This window comes from Polistes canadensis, unplaced genomic scaffold (assembly GCF_001313835.1).
Source record: "Polistes canadensis isolate GaletaPanama2010 unplaced genomic scaffold, ASM131383v1 scaffold_28, whole genome shotgun sequence".
NCBI classification, from domain to species: domain Eukaryota; kingdom Metazoa; phylum Arthropoda; class Insecta; order Hymenoptera; family Vespidae; genus Polistes; species Polistes canadensis.
In genome coordinates this window covers 261,158-282,380 of record NW_014569575.1, presented here as the reverse complement: position 1 = coordinate 282,380, position 21,223 = coordinate 261,158, and the positions used below count along the sequence as shown (strand labels likewise).

The window sequence follows — 21,223 nt, the reverse complement described above, 5'->3', positions numbered from 1 at the left end:
GAATATAATTTAAAATATGTAATATGTATAATGATAATATTTAATATAAAGTATATTAAGTATATATGCTACATATAATATTAGATATTTATTATAAATTATTGTGAGATTATTTTTTTATTCATTTGAATCTTACAATTGGATCAAATTTTAATGACAAAATTCGAAGGTTTCTTTTCAACGAAACAGTTTTCACCAGCTTAATGAGTATTTCTATTTTGAAACGTACTTACTCATCTTGTATAGAGAATATTCGTTAATAAAATTAATTAAATACTTTTAATTACGTATTTCCACACCGAGATATATTACGTGATCCTTTAGGGGAAAAAAAAAAATAATACAAAAAATATACGACCTATTTTTTTGTTATCATTACTTTATCTGTGTTATATCATATAAAAGTGTATATTTGTATTCAATGTACGTGATACATAAATTACCTTTCGTAAAGGAAATAAATCAAAAATTTATGGTATGATGAATACTGTCATTAAATATCGTTTGTAACTCGACAAAGTTTGAATATCATACTAAAAGTTTTCTACGCTCAACCATATTTCATATTTCTTCATTGGAACAACCAATGAGTAATGTACGAATTTGTTTGTAATTTACATTGAAAGTAATAAAACACTGTTTTTATATCAAACAAATAAATAAAAGTTTATAATAATATCTTTTTTGTTACCACAAACATGTCGTGCATAAAATTATAACAGATAGCACTACAAGAGTATTTCATTTACTATAACACTACTGTAAGTATTTAATTTCTAAATAAATAAATAATAACAATATTTTTTCCATATATTAAAAATTACAAAATCTTATGAAAAATAATTTCACTTGTCCCGACAATATTAATCAAATTTACCACTACTTCAACGCGTTTAAAACATATAACACGCCGCATCATAAGATTAATATTTAACCAAAAAGAAAAGTAAGTAGAAAATTTTAATATAGGAACAAGTTAAAAAAAAAAAACAAAAAAAAAACAAATAAATTCGTTAAATTTTTCTATTTCGTATACGAAAAAACTTGTGTGATTTCTCGATGCAGGGTATAGATGAAAAAAAAAAAACAAAAAAAAACAAAGAATGACAGAAAAAGAGTGAGCGAGTTAGTGAACGATTGAATATGAGAAGTAAATGAATAAATGAATGAATGAATGAGTGAAAAGAAAGTGAAATGATAAGAGGAATTCTTTGAAAAGGGGCACGTAATAAACGATAGCCCTACCGGTTGATCATCTCGCATTCTTTTTAACCACCACCGACACCGTCTCGTCGTTTCAATTGTCCACCCGATGGCGTTAAATTGACCGAAATAGACGCACAAGGGTCGGCCAGATTGCGATTGCCTCGAGCACTTTCAATGATGTTCAGAGAGCACTCGACTTCCGTCGCTTTCACTATACTATACTATACTAAACTATACTACACTACTACTACTACTACTATGACGAGAACAACGACGACCATCATCTGTACGTATGACGCGTGTATAAACGGCCCATATATTATACACGTGCCTGCAAAACGCTCAATAATAATACGTATCCTACATACGTATGTGTAAATGCATTCATACTGACATGAGAAAAATAGTAGAAGAAGAAAAAAAGAGGACAACACAAATTTCTACATAATACGCATATACCTCCCCCCCCCACCGTTCTATCCACCCACAATCACTCACCCACCCATCATATGTATTATATATGCCCACATGGCATTCTATAATGCAGGGATCGTATGTATAAAGAGAGAACAAAATATTCCTTACTTATATACATACATTATATATTATATATATGTATGGATGTGTGTGTCTAATATATAAGTGTGTATGTGCACGGATTTTCAATTTATTTTCGAGTATACTCCGCGTGATATTTCTGCACAAAAATAATAATTATGACGACGACGACGACGACGACGACGTAGATAATGATTATGATGATGATGATGATGATAATAATAATAATGACGCGATACACGGATGTTTGTATTTTCATTGTTTTTTTTTTTTTAATCGATACACAACGAATGATATTGATCGTGTAATTAATGATTTTTGTTTTCCGATTAAATGACGTATTTTTTTTTTCTGAATGCTATTTCATTCGTTTTTTTTTTTTTTTTTTGATTAAGAGAAGTAAAAAAAAGGATAAAATATATATTATATAAAGGGTGGGGCAAAAAAGTCGTGCAACAAATTGAATTACGAGATTAGCAATTAAGTAATGTGTTTGAGACACCGCCTATAATCCCTATGGTACACAACGTCTGCCTCACCCTATATATATATATGCAATAAATACATGTATGCATGCGTAAAAGTTTTCAAATTATTTTCGTGTCCACTTCGCGTGATATATCTGTACAAAATAATAATAATAATAATAATAGTAATAATAATTACGATCACGTATTTATATTATAAATTTACAAAAGAAAAATAATAATTATTCTCATATTATGCGAACGTAATTATTCGTGTAATCGATGATTTTATTTTCACAATGAAATCACGTTTTTCGATGATGCTTCGTCGCGCGTGATGTGTATTTGATATTCAAAATTATGATAATATTATATTATGTATTATTTTTCATTATTTATGTGAGATATTATAGAAATCGAAATACGCATATTGATTTAAAATCGAGTAATATCATTTTCCCATTGCAAAATAATATGTGACGGAATATAACACCCCTCCGCCGCCACATAATGGGGGAGGGGAGTGGTAGACGTACGAGATCGATCAAAGATAATTCAGGAGATTATAATTATTTATTATTAACAAAATGCTACTACTGTGCAGACCAATTAACTTGATATATATATTTCTAATCCTTTTACTAAATTTATCTCACATAGGGCGTAAACGGTAAATCCAATAATAATTAAATACATTCCGTTGGAAGTGGTGTGCAATAACTGCGTTGATTCTAACTCGATATCGGAATAAAATGCATTGCCTCGAGCGAGATTGCTTTCAGTGTACTTGTTAGGGCATTAGTTAATCGGATAGTCGGAGATTCGCGAACCTACTATATTATACTACCTATCTATCTATCTATCTATCTATATATATATATATATATATATAGAACTTTTAATTTTTATTTTAACTAATGCTATGCAAATTTCCTAGAACATCGCTAACCAAATATGAAAATCGAACGAAATTGTTAAGCAGAAAAATAATTTGTTTACTATCATATTTTTTATATTTATATATTTAAATTTGTTGAGTCACGACCAAAAAAAAAGATACAATTAGTATAAATTATTTGTAAAAATTGCAATAATTTTTGAATTCACGATTGTTGTATGCGACAATTAATATATTAATAAAATTTAAAAAAAAATATATTCTTGAAAAATAATTCTAAGTTATATATATACACTAAATATACTTTAAATATACTTTAGTTCAATTATTATTAAACTAAAGTATATATTTTATCATCGTATGCGTGAATTAAAAAAAACAGATCGATATGTTTGTCTCCTCGAATTTATTTTTATCGTTAAAGAAAAAAAAAAGAATCGATAAACTTATATTTATTTTATATCATCGAACCGAAGGGCGGAAAAATAAAAATCAACAAGCATCCTACTTTATTTCCATATTTCTCCATACGCGTATAATAAAAATCTATCTCTACGTATATACGCGCGTGTGTGCAAATGATAAGAAAATATTTGTTCATTATACATATATATAAAGTTGTATAGGTGTTTACGATGTGCAATCATATCGTTAATGAACCCGCATGTCGTGATACAATAAAAGACGATAAATGTGAAACAAATTTCAACGAGTACAGAAAAAAAAAAAAAAAAAAAAAAGAGGAGAGCGAGGGTGAGTGTCAGAGAGTGGTGAGGGTGTGAGTTAGGATGAGAGAAAGGTAAAGAAATAGAAAAAAGAAAGAAAAAAGAAAAAAAAAAAAATGAAAGAAAGAAAAAGTACAGCGCGGTGGTGGTGGTAGGTAGCTGTAATTTTTTTTCTACTTCTTTTTTCTTCTTCTTCCTGTTTTTTTTCCAAATAATAAAATGTCCCACCGCGAAAAACGTTGAACGCATCGTCGTCTAATTAGCCGAAGTAATTGTTGCATAATTAGAGCGGAAGAGAAAAGCTGTTGGTTGTTTTGTTTTGTCTTGTCGCGAGAACCCAGGTAGGTAGGTAGGTAGGTAGGTAGGTAGATAGGTAGAAAGGTAGGTAGGGTAATTATTCTTCGTTCGTAGAACAAACTGGCCCCGGTGGCTTAAACGCCCCGGATTCTTATTAGTTTAACGAGTTTCTCGGGAACGTTTAAATTTTCGCCGAGAGCTTTTACCCTTCTTCCCATCCTTATCCTTTTCCTTGTCGTCGTAGTTGTCGTTCAATGTAGAAATAGCACATGACACTACTATGCCCATACTCTTCGAGTCGCTTAGGAAGCGACGAAGAAGAAAAAAGAAAAAAAAAAAAAAGTACAACTACTCCGTTGGGTGCGTTAAAGAAGATTATACAATACAACCTAGTAGTATCCCTTGCGAAAGGGACAATGGCTTTTAACGTTTTTCCTACCCTTTTAACTTTTCAAATTTTTAATACACTCATTTTTCTCATCCCCCTTTTTCTTTTTCATTTTCTATCTTTCTTCTTTCTTTCTTCTTCTTCCGTTTGTTCATGCTTTGTTTTTCGTATCTCTACTCTTTTTTATTTTTTATATTTTTCAAAAGTATCTTTAAAAAGTTGTTCGATAAAATATAATAATCCCGCCGTCCTTCCCTTCTGTCTTCATTGTTTTATAATCATGTAATGTCATTTTTCTTCAATTTATTTTTCTTTTATCTAAACGCGAAATCTAAATTTTTTGTTCCCCGTATTACCTATCTTCACTCTTTATTCCCACTCTGATAGGGTGTTTTTTATTTTATTTTGTAATTATTCAATATACACGAACAAACGTTGTTTCCTTGGTAAAGACATTTCTAATGTGTTTTTTTCTCTTTTCTTTATTCATTTTAATTTTAATCTAATTCTAAATTTTGTATTCCTTAAGTAGCCAACTCTTTCTCTATTTTATTTTCCTTTATTCTTTATTCTACAATTATTTAATACACGGTACGTTGTCGTAGGATAACGAAGTTTCCTTATTTTCTCTCTTTCTCTTTCTCTCTTAATCCAACTCGAGATTGTTCCTATTGTAATCATTTTATTTCTTAAGCTAGTTACGCGCACATCAAGTTTTCTTCTTTAAATAAATTGAAAACTTAACGACAAGTTCTTCAGTCCTGAGTTGTATCATTTTTTTTTTTTTATACAACGATGCAACAGATTCTTTTTTTATTATTTATTTCTCTCTCTCTCTCTCTCTCTTTCTCTCTATTTCTCTTCCTCTCCGTTTCTTTTATTTGACTCTGTTATATTTTTTTCCTTTATTTTACACCATTGTATCTCCAGCGAATCGAGCATCACTCAGTTGTTGATTCTCGAGAGACTCAAGGGGGGTGTGGGGGAAGACAGGAAAGAGGAGAAGTTAAAAAGAAAACAAGGATTCCACCATTAAAAAAATTCGTCCTCTCGCGAGTCCCTAAAAATACACAAGCTAGGACCTTTTATCCGGCGCGAACGAATATTTTTTTTATTCCTTCTATCTTTCTCTCTATCTCTTTCTCTTTCCTTCCCTTCCTTTGTCTCCGAGTTGAAAAATAATACGACAAACAAAAAAAAAGATATAAAAATTAAAGATAAATGTCGACAATAATTTTCCTTATATTGCAATTAGTTTCTCTCTCTCTCTTTCTCTCCCATGTTTAATGTTTCATAATAAAAAAAAGGGCAAGGAAAAAAATTATTTTAAAAATTACGTTCCACGTAAAAAAAAATAAAAATAAAGGTCGCGCGAATTTTTATTTCGCGATTATTCGTAAATTAGTAAAAAAAAAAGATGTATAAAAAAGGTTAGAAAAATTATTTAAATGAAAATAATATAATTCAAGTGTTGAGACGCGAATGACGTACGATCGAAAAAATGAATCAAAATGAAAAATTAATTAAAACTTATACGAGTTTACCGACTACAAGATATGACAAGGAGACGTCAAGTGAGGATTTGAAATGGTAGAAACACGCGATCTTGAACACGTTAATACGAGAAATACAGATAGAGAGAGAGAAAGAGAGAGAAAATCATCATCAACACGAATGAGGTTCTTTCATCTCCCGTAAAAGCTTCGTACATGTTGTCAGGAATGACGTTAACCGTCTAGACGGTAAATATTAAAGACGAGAATATATTTCTCTCGTCCCCTCTAACACCCCCCCCCCATCACCCTCACCCCTTTTTGGTGGTATTTGCGGATTAGAAAAGCATTTTCTGGTATGTCGCCTGCCTGTTCATCTCTTTCCTCTCATTTAATCGCCACGTCCTTGTATAACAACGCAACCGTGCATACAATTTCAAAGAATATATATGTTACGGATAGATGGAAAATTTATTAAAGTAAAATTTTATCTTACAATTTGATTATAATCAATTACTTTTATACTAGCAAGAAAAAAAAAGAAAAAACACTTCGATCCAATCGCAAAATTATTATCGTTCGTTAATATTTATCATTAAAATAAAAAAAACAAAACAAAACAAAAACATAAATTTAAGAAATAGAAATTAGAAAAAACCTAAAATCATCCTAATAATAGTTTGAATCGAACGATCCGTTCGCAGTTCTTTTCTTATATCGATCGCATAATTAAAAAAAAAAAACATAAATAATTAAACAAAGATAAAGATGAATAAAGAACAATATTATCAAACTTATATATCTTTCTTATGAAATAATTCTAAAAATATTTCTAAATAATATCATCTCACACACGAGAGTACCTATTACTACATAAACGAGAAGTTACAACAAACAACAACGAATCTCGTAATAAATAAGGAATCAAATGATGTCGGTAAGAAACACAAAAAGTATAACAAATTTTTCTCGCAACGCGAAGTAAAGAAAGAAAGAAAGAGAGAGAAAAAAAGACGCGTGTGGTGGGTAGTGTAATAAAAATGCTATAGCAAAAATGCAAGGAAAGTGGTTGAGAAGAAGAAAAAGTAAAAGAAAAAAAGAAAGATTTATATTCTTCTAAGAGAGATCGGCTGCCGAAACGTACGGTGACGGCTTTCATCAAAGTGTCGGCTTGTCTTCTTCGTGGGCTAAGCTTCTATACTAGAAAAGCCCACTGGGAAGTTAATATCCCTCGGAGCTTCTTACACATCTAATTAATCAAGAGCCCAGAGACGTCTGGTAACGTGCTCCCATGTACTATATGTTAGAACCTATGTGTTGGAGTGAATGTGTTAGCTAGAAAGAGAATGAGAGAGATAGAATGTAAGAGAGTGAGTGAGTGAATGTGTTTGAAAGAGAGAGAGAGCGAGAGAGAGAGAGAGAGAGAGAGAGAGAGAGGAAGAGAGGGAGAGAGGGATAGAAGGTTACAAGGGCCATCCTTTGCACAGAAGAGCAGAGAACTTCTATCGATCCCTGTCGGAAGGTTTAAAGCTTTCCAGTCAAGTGAAGTAACGAGGATTTTGAATTGGAAGGGCACATCTCTAACATCCACTACTACTACCGTCTATCTTACTCTTTCGTTTCTTCATTCGCGTCAATTTCATCGAACAAGAAGAACAGAAATAACAGAAGTGGTCAAGATTGATCGATTCATTGATAGATTGATTGATTGATTCATTGATTGATCTCTTTTTTAGCTTTGTTAATTATAATCTAATTATTTTGAAATGTGGGAATGTTATTTACATTATTTAGATACATTGTCAAATGATCATTTTCTTATGTGTTTTTTTTTTATTTTAATTGATAAGATGTTGTTCAATGTTATTTATATTTCTTATAAGTTTCTTTTTCATGTTATATTGCATTATATTTTTGTTTCGTTTTATATTTCTTTTTCGCTATTATATTATATTATATTTTTCATTTTCTTAATTATTCTGATAGACTGTGTGTTCTTAACAATTTGAAAAATAAATGTATAATATAAAAATTGCAACATTGTGAGAGAGAAAGGAACATAAAGAAACTAACCAAAATATTAATCGAAAAAATAAAAGTGGGAATATCGTTGTTAAATAATTCGATTATTATTTGCACATTAATATTAATGATAAATGATGTGTAAAATTAATTAATCAATATGTTAATATTTGATTTGTTATAAATAATTAAATATATTACATTGTATTTTGGATGCCTTTATTTAGCACCTCTTATAATATTAAACCTGAATATTTCATTATAAATACTTTAAAATTTATTTAAATTGACATAAATTATTAAAACAACTAGTTACAATAATATATAATTTTATAAATAAACTCTACCACACGATCGAGATATATTTTCAAATCGAAAATACTTCGAATATCGACAACAACAAAATTTCGTTCCACTTCGTTTACCAAACGTACCAAATAAGAAAATAAGTATGTACTTTTTTCTCGTTTTGCATACTTATCCCTCGATGAAAAAAGTTTCACGTAAAAAGGATAAAGATTAAAAAAAGGAACAAATAAAAAAAAAGAAATGCAAGTAAAGTATAAAAACAAAAACAAAAAAAAAAGAAAAGAAAAGAAAAATATAAAAATAAAGAAGAAAATTCGTTTCGGCATTAAAAAGCACGACGAGATACTCGAAAAAAAAGCTCGAGATTTCTCTAGCTAAAGAACCCCCGTCGTGGATAGAAAAAAAAAAAAAAAAAAAAAAAAAAGAAAAGAAGCAAAAGAAGTAGTATAGGGAAAAATTCGTGGGACGTTTTTTACGAAACCAAGCGTTTCTTTGTCAGCCGAAAATCGGGTTAGTCCTGAAAGAACCTCTTTTGAGGATGTTCTCTCTCTCTCTCTCTTTCTTTTTCATTTTCTTTCTTTCTTTCTTTCTCTCTTATCGCGTAAAATTTCTTTAGGATAACCACCACATACCCCCCATCCCCACCCCACCCCGTCTTTTCTTTTTCATCCCTTTCTTTCCTTTTCTTCTTCTTCTTCTTCTATTTTTGTTGTTTCCTTTTTCGCGTATTTTTCTTCCGGAGCAACAAATAGAGAGAAAGAGAAAGAGAAAGAGAATAATGAAGGAGAAAAACGCATGGTAGCAGCAACAAATAAGTAGTACGAGTACCCCACTACGATCGTTATGCATTATCGCATACCTAAACTACAAGAAAAAATAGACGAAACAACATTGGCGAAGTTTTTTTTCCAAAGTCAAAGAGATTTCTCATTCGTTATTATAAGAACGTCTCAATAGTGTCCTTTTTACATCTCATTAGTAGCATAAACTATAATACCTTGGAGATATACCTATTTTATTAATACCTTTTTTCGTTGTCTTGTAATTTATTTGTATTATCTAATAGAAATAACGAACGATAACGTTTTTATACGAATAGAAAAACAATATAAGGAAAATAATGTGAATAATGAAAGAAAATTATATTTATTTAACTTGACGTATAAATACGATAGAAAAATCTATGCAAAATAGGATACAGCCGTTATAGGATTTTGTTGGAAATGTTTCTTACTTCGTTGGATTAATGTTATCTTTTTTTTGGTAAACATAAAACGTAATAGCTTTGTATTCATAAAAGATACTTCCTTGTTATACGTATGTATTTATCAAAGACTAAGATTCGAATTGGAACGATCGATTCACTCGAAAAACTTCTCCAAGCTTTTTACTTTTCCTTCTCTCTCTTTCTCATTCTTTTCATCGATATTGCTTACTACGGTGAAATAAGAAAACGCATGACTGATAATCCCATTTCCTGCTCGATAAATCTGTCCTTTGTTAGTCCGAAACGTGCTTACATATTCGTTATTTTATATGTGTATCTTCCTACACATACACACACACACACACACAATTCTATTTATTTAAATAAACTTATTCTTCATTTTTTTTTAAGTAAATTAAATTTTATAAATGCAAATACTTGAAATTTTTATACTTGAGGGTTAAACTTGTGATAAGAATTTTGATCCCCCTTTTCATTTTCACCCCTATAACTGCTATTACTTTAAAATTATAATTTTAAAGTAGACCCTCCCTTCTCTTACTTTGCGATAAATCATTTTGATGACGATAAGAAAATTGCTACCAACGATGTTTCAAATATTAAATCTCTGTAACAGAATTTGATTTAACTCTTGATAAATAACAAATTTGTTTTACAACGTATATATATACGAAAAATAAACGAATCGAAATTTTTCACATACGTTGCATGTATCCCATCGTGGAAAGTAAATAAAAGTAATTAAGAAATAAAGTAACTATAAAATTTGTACTCGTATACGAGATCGTCTATTAAAAACTCGGGAAAAAAACGTAAGAATTCACGACAAATGAATTTTCGAACGCGCAAAGTTCGATATATGTTTTACAAACTTCCTTGAGGAAGTTTCACTTATCGCGTACACTTTGAGAAAAGAAAATCGATTTGACGTTGAACGATACTCGTTTCAAGACTTATCGAAACTACATACTATCACATATACACACAAACACATACACACATATATATATATATATATACGTAAGGGAGATTTCTAATGTAAGTTCGCTTCTGTTTTTGACAGGCACGTTCCGTTTCGATAATTCAACGCGTCAAAACTGTATACCACAGAGAAATCTTCGAATTTCTATATAAATAAATATATTATTAATACATTCTTTTTTTTAAATATTATTATTATTTATTTCATTTCAATTTTAAACGTATTTTCATTTAAAAAATATCCATAACAGTTCTCACATATACTATAATACATAGACACGTTATATTCAATTGTACACATGAATTTCTATAAAATTTATGATTAATTTCTAATTATAAAATTGTTCAACAATATTATATCAAAATAATCTATACTTGTATGAATGAAACATATCGTTGATACATACCTGCAATATATTTAATAAGAATCTAATGTATGTATTTACTTTTGTAAAATTGTCTGCCTAATTGCCGAAGGATGTTAACTTGATCATTGTTCGAACGTTACTAATGTATATAAATCATTTTGTAAATATTCTGTCTCTATTCATAGGATCACATGTGTTCGAATTATCAACAATAAGAATATTTTCAAATAAAGATCAAACTGTTTGTATATTTTTAACAAAGACACGTTAATCGATCGATGTGTTTCTCATATTATTTCAATATATTATATTTAGTTTTAGAAATATTTTCATATAGAAAGAATGCAGTTACAATATATTTTGTGTGTATATGCATTTAAAAAATCAATGTTTCTTGTAAAATTGTTATTAAACAATTTCTTACAATCTGTTGTAAGTTAAAAATCGATAAACGAACGAATTTATTTGACGAACGATCTGTGTTTATATACGTGTTTACGTGTACGTACAAATATACATATGTGTGTGTGTGTTACATCTGTGTATATTTGGCTAGGTCCTTAATCCAGAGTGATACGACAAAAACGCATTTACAGCATAGAGTTGCTTCGTATTTCGTGTGGGGGGGTGGGGATGGGAGGGGGGGGCGGGAAATCGTACTTTTAAGTGCGGGTCGTTGAAAAATCGACGAATCATGTAATATATAGATTGGTATATACAATAGTATATACAGAAAGAGAGAGAAAGAGAAAGCACAGAACAAAAGCCATGTGAGCTTATGTGTTCTATAAGTACACGTATAAAAATCTTTAAATATAGGGTGTGTTTCTCTTTGCAAAAGAAAAAAATATTCGAAAACGAAAAAAATATGTGAACAAAGTAACCGATAATATATTTCAAGATAATTTTTGCCAATAAATCACGAAATATAAAATAAACGGAAAATTTGTTGTTCTGAAGAAAAAAAAAAATAAATAAATAAAAAATAATATACAAAAATATTTATGTGTGTGTGTGTTTACAATCGACGAATAATAAAATTCCATAAATCTTCGTCCAGTATTTAAGTTAACACTTCCATTTGTATTCTTTCATCTTTCGTAAAAAAAAAAACAAAAAAAAGAGATCATACATTCTTTTTTTTTTATTTTTTCAAGAACACACCTGGTGTGTTGTGCAATACCATGGGGAATCTCTCGATACAGTTAAGAAGGTTGGTGGCTCCTCGCGGAATATGGGAAAGAAGTAAAACGGCAGGGAGGAGAGGGGGGAAAAACGAAAAACAAAAAACAAAAAAAGAAAAACTTTACTTTTCCTCCCTTTTTATTTCCCCACTCCACCCCCCCCCACCGTCATTTTATCCTTTTCTATCCTGGAAAAACTATAGACCGGTAATATAGATATCGGTCCCCGAAGGGACCACCTACTAAGATTCCAGACCGAAGTTTTATTCCAAGGAAAAAAAAAAGAAAAATAAGATGAAGAAAGGGGTGGAAAAAAGGTGGGAAAAGGGGAAGGGGGGAAGGGGGAAGAAAGATAAAAGTAAGAAAGAAAAGAACGAAAAAACGATACGGACAAGGATGGAATATGTTGTACGCGTATAAGATCTTCGCACCCTTCCGACAAAAAAAAATAAAATACCACTCGAATAACATAGTGGGGGGTTGAGAAGGAGGGAGGAGGGTGTGAGGAACCATTTTTCAAAGGGTGTTCGAGTTCTTGTACTCTCTCTTCGTTCGACACCACGTGTCGGCGCAATGTAATAAAAGTAAAAAAGTAAAAAAAATAAAAAAAAGAAAAAAAGAAAAATAAAGAGAGAAAGAGAGAGAGAGAGAGGGAGAAAAGAGAAAAGAGAATCTTCCCTTAAATTTATACAGCAAATATAAGCGGAGTCACGCTCCGACAATTTTTCGCGAACTAGCGGGAATTTTTTCAAAGCGCGTTGCCGAGCTTAAACTCTCCCCGGCGGCTTTTCATACTTCGAATGGCCGCCATTTTCTCTTTTTTTTTTTTTTTTGCTCCTCCCCCTTCCCACCGAAGTAAATTCCTTCTCTCACAGGAATTTTTTGATGACTCCTTTATACGCCTTGTTAAACGAAACTGAGAAAATAATTGACGATGGTGTGTTTGTTTTTTCCTTTTTTTTTGGAGAAGGGTGGGAGATAATTTCCGTTCCCCTAAATTTTATTCTAATCTAATTTAACTATCGTCAATTTGTATTTAAAAAAAACACACACACACACAAATCATTTTGCAATTCCAATTAGAAAATGTTATTCATCTCTTGTTTTCATGTTTTTCTTATAAATTTGTTCTATGTGGACATCACATTGTCATAATATGTAAAATAACATAACACAAAAAAAACACGATGATGCATCTAATTATTAGGTTAATTGGTAAATTTGTAAGATCGAATATTTTGTAGAATATATTTTTGTTTGTTTTGAAATGTTTAATATATTTGAGGTACCATTTTAACTATTAAGAAAATCATGAATTACTTGAGATAATTATGATGATGAATACCCCAAACGTGAACGTAATTTTCTTCAACGAATAGACCGAAGCTTCGATCTTGGTTGGATTCAACGCAATTAGATCGGACTACGAAATCGAATTAAACTAGAATAGAGATATTCCGACATGTTCCGAGTAACAAGGTCCAACAGAATCTCTTGTTATCACTGCAACGTTAGTTTAAGTAATTAATTAGTTATAGATACAAACGCGCGACGCGAATTCAATGATGATAATAATTCTCCTAATAAGTTAACGCTTATAGTGAATTTTCAAATGTGTCAATTTGATAATAGATTTATCAAACATTTCTAACGATTATTATTATTATTATAATCAGTCATTCTAATTCCTAACGAAAGTAAATGTCTATCCAGATTAATCTCTCGTTTGAATGAATTTATACTCTTTCACACACATGTTACAATATTTAATAATTTTTTTAATCTTTCTATAATTTATAATCAATTGCAATTAGTTACCTTTACGTATAATATGATTTTTATTTTATTCATTTCTGTCTCTTTTATATTTCCTCCTTCTTTTTAATTTATCTTTTTTTTAACGTCATACTAATATTTATTAATTGTAACCTACTAAAACTACCTTTCAATTACTGATGAGTAATACAACAAAAAATAAACATTGTAAAAAACTTTGTAATTTGTACAATAAAAATCTGATTATATATACAAGAAAAAATATTATAATATTTATAAAAAAACATATTATAATATTATATATATTACCGTCGAAGCCGGTAATTAATTTAATATAAGTTTTATTAAAATCTATTTACTTTTAGTATAAAAAATATTTACCAAAACTTTTCAAAGAAATTGCAAAGATGCACAATTTACAGCATTGCAATCTCTGATATTTCTTTGAAATGGTTGCGTAGTGCTGTATGTGCCTGTCCCGAGGATGTATTCTTTTCAACATTGTTTAAATAGTAATTTGATATTCTATAAAATATCAAAGTATTATTTTCAATGTTTAGGAAAAACTGTAAGAATTCTTCTGTTTCCGACTTCATCGGAATGCTCTTTGCATTGATGAGAATGTCGAAAAATTACTAGCAATGACTGATTTCCGACTTCGACGGTAACATATACATATATATAATATAATAAAAAACCAAAAATATTCTAATTATCTATACTTGTTAATCTTTCTTGATCGAACCGAGATAGTGATCTTATATCTTGTCGCGAAAATGAAAATTGAATAGGACGATTAGGATATGTCAATTAACTCACGGAGACAAGAACATTAATAGATCGGATCTTGACGCGATTGCATGAACACTTGCTTTAATAACAACATCGATAATTGTATATCGTCGTTCAACTTGGTTGGTCCCTTTAATGCGTTTCATGCGAGTGCACCGAATGATTTAGGCATGATACTAATACGAGCTGTCATCGTGCCGCGAGCACGGATCCACGTGTGATCTAATTCGATTAGGTGTACACGGATGATCTACGTACGAGGTGGTACGAACGAGGCCGTTAGGAAAATCTCGTTAGTTGCTTTCGTTCCTCCTCCTCCTCCTACCCCCCCCCACCCCCGCAAATTCCTCGTTAGATTATCCTAACGTTGTTCCTCAAGTAAAATATTTGCGATGAAATTTTTCATCGTTGAGAAACTTTGTTGAAAGAAAGACAAACGATTCGATTATACAATATATTGCTCAATTAACAATATCGATACTTTTAATTAAACAAAATTGTTATCCATATAGAAAATAAAAAATATATATTTGTTTAATTTCAAAGAATTGAATATAATGTTATACGTCAAAATATATACGATATCTAACTAAGATTTGTAAAATGAAAAAATTTGTTTGTGTAGATATGACAATTCAAAATTTATACGGGACACTATTTAAAAGATATAAATAGGAAAATAGTAAAATCTTATTGCAAATAAAATTGGAATACTGTATTCCATAAAAAGTGATACATAATCAAATCGATCTGTCTCTATTAATAAACAAAAAATCAGCTCAACAAATCGCACCGAACAATGTAATTAATATTAAATTGAAAACACGTATAAAAAAAACCTTATATTTCTTTGACTAATCCTTTCTACTTTTATATTACAATTTCATCAACTTGATGTTAGTTAATATTTCTTTTTAACAAAAAATAAAAGCCATTTCGAATTTTATGGTATTATATTACATTAATTAAATATTATGTTGTGTGTGTGTGTGTGTTAAACTTAGAATAAAAAAAAAAGAGAAAAAAAAGAAAAAAAGAAAAACAAAATATTTTTATTACGTATAATGTAATGATCGGAGAGAAGCCTAATTGTAATTCAGCATAGATAGTCGACACGGAGTTACGCGTAGCATGTACATAAAGTGGATCCATGTTCCAAGCTGATTCGATTATTTACGTCTCGTACGATGTTACCGGGGCTTGACGAGGACCCTATCCGAAATTTCGTTAGAGCCTTCATCTCCCTACGGGGGAATTGTTATCCATGGTAGATATATAGAGAGAGGCCCATCGATTCGCTTTAAATTTATCCACCGTCCATCGGCTTTTAAAAGCTGTAGTACGCGCTTTAAACCGTTCGACGAAATTACATTGCTTGTACGTTGTTGCAATGTAATCTACACGGGACACGCGAAATTAGACTATTACTATTTTTATTTATATACATATATATATATATATATAATTCACTGCCATTCCTTCACCAATTTCTGTAAACACACTCACCTCTTTCGTTAATTTTTCTCAAATTTGTAAATTTTTGTTAGCAATTTTCTTAATTTTTCTTACAGTAAGAACCTTTTACAAAGTATTAGAAAACTTAAAAGAAAAAGATGAATGAAATCGGTAAAATTGTTCTCAAGTTATGACGTGACCAAGGGAAAGAGGGATTCATTTTTATATATATAGATAGATAGATATATATTTCATAAATTAGATATGTTTAATAACGAAAAGTGATATTTGCGGTTTATTCAAAAATTTCTCCTCACCCCAATCCCACCACCACCCCACTCCGAACAAAAGATCTATCTTTCTTTCGAATAAAAGTATATAACTCTTTTAATTTACATCCTAATTTTATTTATTCTCTCCCCTATATATATTTCATCGTTTATTCGTTTCGCGCAATTTAAAATTTACTTTTCATAGATATTAATGACAAAATGAAAATACATTTGACGTGATTAACCTGATGACATTTCAATGAATCAAGATAATCTTTATTCCACTTTAATATGTATAACTATTTTTTTGTTATCTTCAACGTTATTATTTAATAACACTGTACAGATTTGATCGTGCAAAATATATTTACTATACACATATATATAAAAAGAGAAATAAAAAATAAAAAATTATCTTTCAGTTCGAAACGAATAACGTAATTCGATATTTTCCTTAATTAATGTCAATAAAGAAGGAACGATTTTGCAAAGCGTATCCCGCAAAGATAGTCCTGTGGTTGGTCTGGTAGTTATATGCTTCTAAATCGGTTGACTATGTCCGTGCGGACAAAGTTTAGCATCCCTAGAGGCATCTATTATCATTAAACTGTATAATCCTCTGTATATCGCGGAATAACCGAGTAAATAACTAAACAACATGCTAACGAGCTACCGTAGTTAACGTACTACAGAGAAACAACTTTCGGTATTACACTTACAACGTAGCGTATGAAATTTCGCACCGCATTGATAGAAATCCGTAATGTGAAATTGAAACGATCAAAAGAGAAATATCTAACGAAGTTTCTTCTTTAGAAAATATATTGACTTCAACTTTTAATTCATCCGCTAATATGTTTTTTTTACTCGATCCGATCGAAACATTATTTTTCAATTAAAAATAATAATTTGTGATTCACATTCAATTATACTTATTCTCGTTTCAAAAATACACTTCCATTCGTATGATCAATATTTCTTAATCTAAATACGATCATCAAACGCATATACGAATAATTATTGTCAATGTATAAATGATAATTATAATCGATATTTGTAATAATAATAGTTTAAGATTTAATCTTGATTCAAGATATATGTACATTTACTTATAATCGTATCAAACGATCTATAATATATATTGAACGGTAATATTATATATTATTTATTTCAAATATTGATCTAATAAATAATTAATTAAAAGTATCGTCATCGTATTAAATATTGAAGAATCGAATGAAGGATAAATTCTTAAGGTAAAGTTCCTCTTTTCTATAAACGTTTAAACATATTAGATAGAATAGATAAAATTGGATCGTAGCACACGTCCAGTAGGTTTATCGTAAGGATCAGGAACTCACCCACACAAGAACCGTCTGCGGACACCTCGTATCCGGGCAGGCAAGTGATGGAGAGGCTGTCTGCTATCGGTTGATCCTTCAGCTCCATTGGTTCAGCGCATCTGTAAGATCCTTGGGTGTTGATACATCCGTAACGGCACACTTCCGTTTGAAGATCGGGTACTGCACATTCGTCTACGTCTGAAACAAACGATGCAATTCATTTTTTCTCCCATTGCAAAATATTCATTTCTCGATGCACAACATATACATATTATATATTATAATAATATATCAAATTTATTATACGCTTCTTTAGAGAGAAACTGTAAAACGAATAAATTATAATATATATAATATAATATATATAATATATTAATAATTAAATATTATTAATATATTATATAATACAAATATTGATATCGTTTTTAATCACTTATATATTTATACAATGAACAAAATTTTATCTAAATTTTATTTCAAAAATAAATCAATTTAATATCTTCCACAGAAACGAATTTAATATATTTATTTATAAAACAATCGTATTCTCACTCATCTGATATACCATAAAATAATCTTCATTATTTTCAATGACTTTTATCCATATTTCATGAAAGATCAAGACGCATAATTAATTCCCAAATAATGACAAATTATTAATATGAAAATTAATTAATACGGATTATTAATATAAGATCGAAAATTAAATGAAAATATTAACGATACAAAGATAAGTTATTTCGATTATTTCCAGAAATATAAGGAAACATTAATAATATATCAAGGAGAGATATTTGCATGCGTGTAAAAGGATACGATTTGATGAAGATTGCTATACCAGGACAAGTTTCTCTCTACGGTATTCAATTAACGCGATTAAACGAACGAACCGTATACCCTAAGGGAGATGAGGTTTACCTTGACAGGTCTTCCAGTCGTCCTCGAGCATGAAGCCGTCCGGACAGAGGCAGAACACTCGACCCATCGTCGAGAGACAAGTGTGAGAGCATCCGGCATTGTTGACACTGCATGGACCTGCGTTCTGGCACGTGTGGTTATCGGCAGACAGGACCGTGTCCTGAAGACCCTCGCAGGAACATTCGTAACCACCTATGAGGTTCCGACACGTGTCCTGACAAGGACCGTGTCCGTTGTTCAGCAAGCATTCATTTATATCTGAAAATCATGTTTCCTTTATTCCCTTCATTTCAATCCTAATTGGAATCGATGAAACAAATTGGATCTTTCATTTCTTTTCTATTGATTTTTTTTAACAATTAATCATTTTATTTAATTTCATTTTATTAGATTATATTTTTGTGTTTAAGTTAGGTATTATAATCGTGTCATCGTTCGGGATTGCTCGCTGGTATATAGATTTTATTTTTAATCAATGAATCAATGAATTTCTGGAAGAAAGGTACTACTTTACGTATTTGTAAACTTCGCAGGGAAAGTAAGAAAAAGTTATACGCGAAATTATTTTTAATACGACACAAGCAACGTTCTTCCATCGTATAAAAATTTTAAATCATACAAGCACGTGGGGTACACCAAAAAAAAACTTTCTTCCAGGCATCCCTTTTAAATGTCACAATAAATATACATATATTTAGATAATTAAAAATTGACTTTAATAAAATAAAACGTAATATAATTATAATGAAATTTCTTTATCCAAATTTGTTTCAATAAAGATTTATTCTAATCAACAAATACGAACGTGACGAATATTATACCCATTTTTATCTATCCTTCTACAAATTGGTATGCCAATAATATCAATTACTTTTTTATCGTAGATTAAAATGGGATCTTTCTTTTTAGATATAGAAAAAAAAAAAAGAAATTAATGTTCGTATATCTTTGAGAATAATTATTTTTTTTTTTGCACGGTGATTAGATGATGGAGAGAAAAATCACCGGGTGGATTTCGTTCGCATCGATTGAAAAGAACCGACGATGCGCATCGAATTCCCCAACATCACTTCCGACGTTCTAGATTGCTCGTAAATCGCTCACCTATGCATGTGTACCTGTCCTCGCCCTGTTTCATTCCCTTCGGACATTCGCATCGAAAAGATCCAGGAGTGTTCACGCATTTGTACTCACAGCCGCCGTTGTTCTCCTCACATTCGTTCACGTCTGCGGTTCGGATGAAAAAACAAAAAGAGAGAAAAAAAAACAAAGGGAGAGAGAGAGAGAGAGAGAGAGAGAGAGAGAGAGAAAGAGAAAGAGAAAGAAGAAGAAAAAAAAAAGAAAAATAAAACACAAAGTCTAGTGACACTGACACGACAGTATACTACACGTGATTTTACACACCGGTTACCCGGAGCAATTAAATGTTACACTCTTTGTTTGTTTGTTCTTTTTTCCCCTTTTGTAGTTACGTTACATACCTACACTTTTCAGGAATTATTTTTTTAATACGATCCTTGTTGTATTTTTCCTTGTTTTTTTTTTCTTTTTTTGTTTGCTTATTAACATTTCAATATTAAATGATAATTTTTGTTTTCTATAGCATAATAAATAATGATACCTTAAAAGCTTTTCGCAAATGACTCCTGGCGTATTATTTACTTCGATAATATTGAAATGTTCTCTTGTAAAGAATTTGCGAAAGCATGGGGGAGAATATTACAAATAACAAGAGTATACGCATATGAAAAGAGAGAAAAAAAAAAGAAAAAGGAAAAATTAATTGAAAACACTCGTGCGGTTCGTTCAACGCGGCAAAATTAAATTGCAAGAGTACACTAAGTAAAATATATATTATATATGTATATATACGCGTGTATTGGCTTGTATAGTAACGTAAAGTAATGGAGCCTGGTGTAGATTTAATTTGCGGTATGTACTCTAATAATTCGTGGACATCGAGATTAATATCGGGAATTATGGTTTATCGACAAATAATATCGATATCTAACACGAGGACAGAAAATTTCCGTTTAAAATGTTTCTTATTTTTTTTTTTAAATTAAATCGATCCCGATCGATATTATACGTATTTAAGATATTTATTTGAATAATTTAACGAAATATAATTAATGAAAAATCAATGAAATAATAGACAAATTGATCGCTCACCTATACATTTGTAAGCTTCCAAACGAAATCCATTGTAACAAGAGCAAACAGCTCTGCCATCGATTTCCTTACAAACGTGTTCGCAGGATACTTCAGAACAGACACCGTCGGGTGCTTGTTTGAGTTTACATTTTGGCACTTGGCCGATCCATTGGCGATTTCTGCATAGTAATCGACTTCCGGTTGAGATCATGTAAAAACCAGGTGCACACTCGTAATCAGCTTCGAGGTACTCGTGGCCTGGCACGGATGATCTTTAACATTTACATTTTTACAAACATCATTTAAACATCATTTATTAACACCTTTAACGATGGTAATTCAATTTTTACAACGTACTTGAATTGTGTTTATCGGAAAATTTGTACGAA

General features: G+C 30.4%; 1 protein-coding gene across 2 annotated transcripts in view; it reads right to left on the bottom strand.

Annotated features, from left to right (window-relative positions):
- LOC106784018 overlaps positions 1-21,223 on the bottom strand; it is a 60,716-nt gene that overhangs the window by 14,718 nt on the left and 24,775 nt on the right. For both annotated transcript variants that reach the window (XM_014743094.1, XM_014743095.1), the window contains exons 6-9: positions 20,853-21,106; positions 19,785-19,907; positions 18,681-18,938; positions 17,781-17,960 (exon numbers count right to left, since the gene is read on the bottom strand). In XM_014743094.1, coding sequence (XP_014598580.1) covers positions 17,781-17,960; positions 18,681-18,938; positions 19,785-19,907; positions 20,853-21,106 — 815 coding nt within the window. The remainder of the gene's footprint in view (positions 1-17,780; positions 17,961-18,680; positions 18,939-19,784; positions 19,908-20,852; positions 21,107-21,223) is intronic.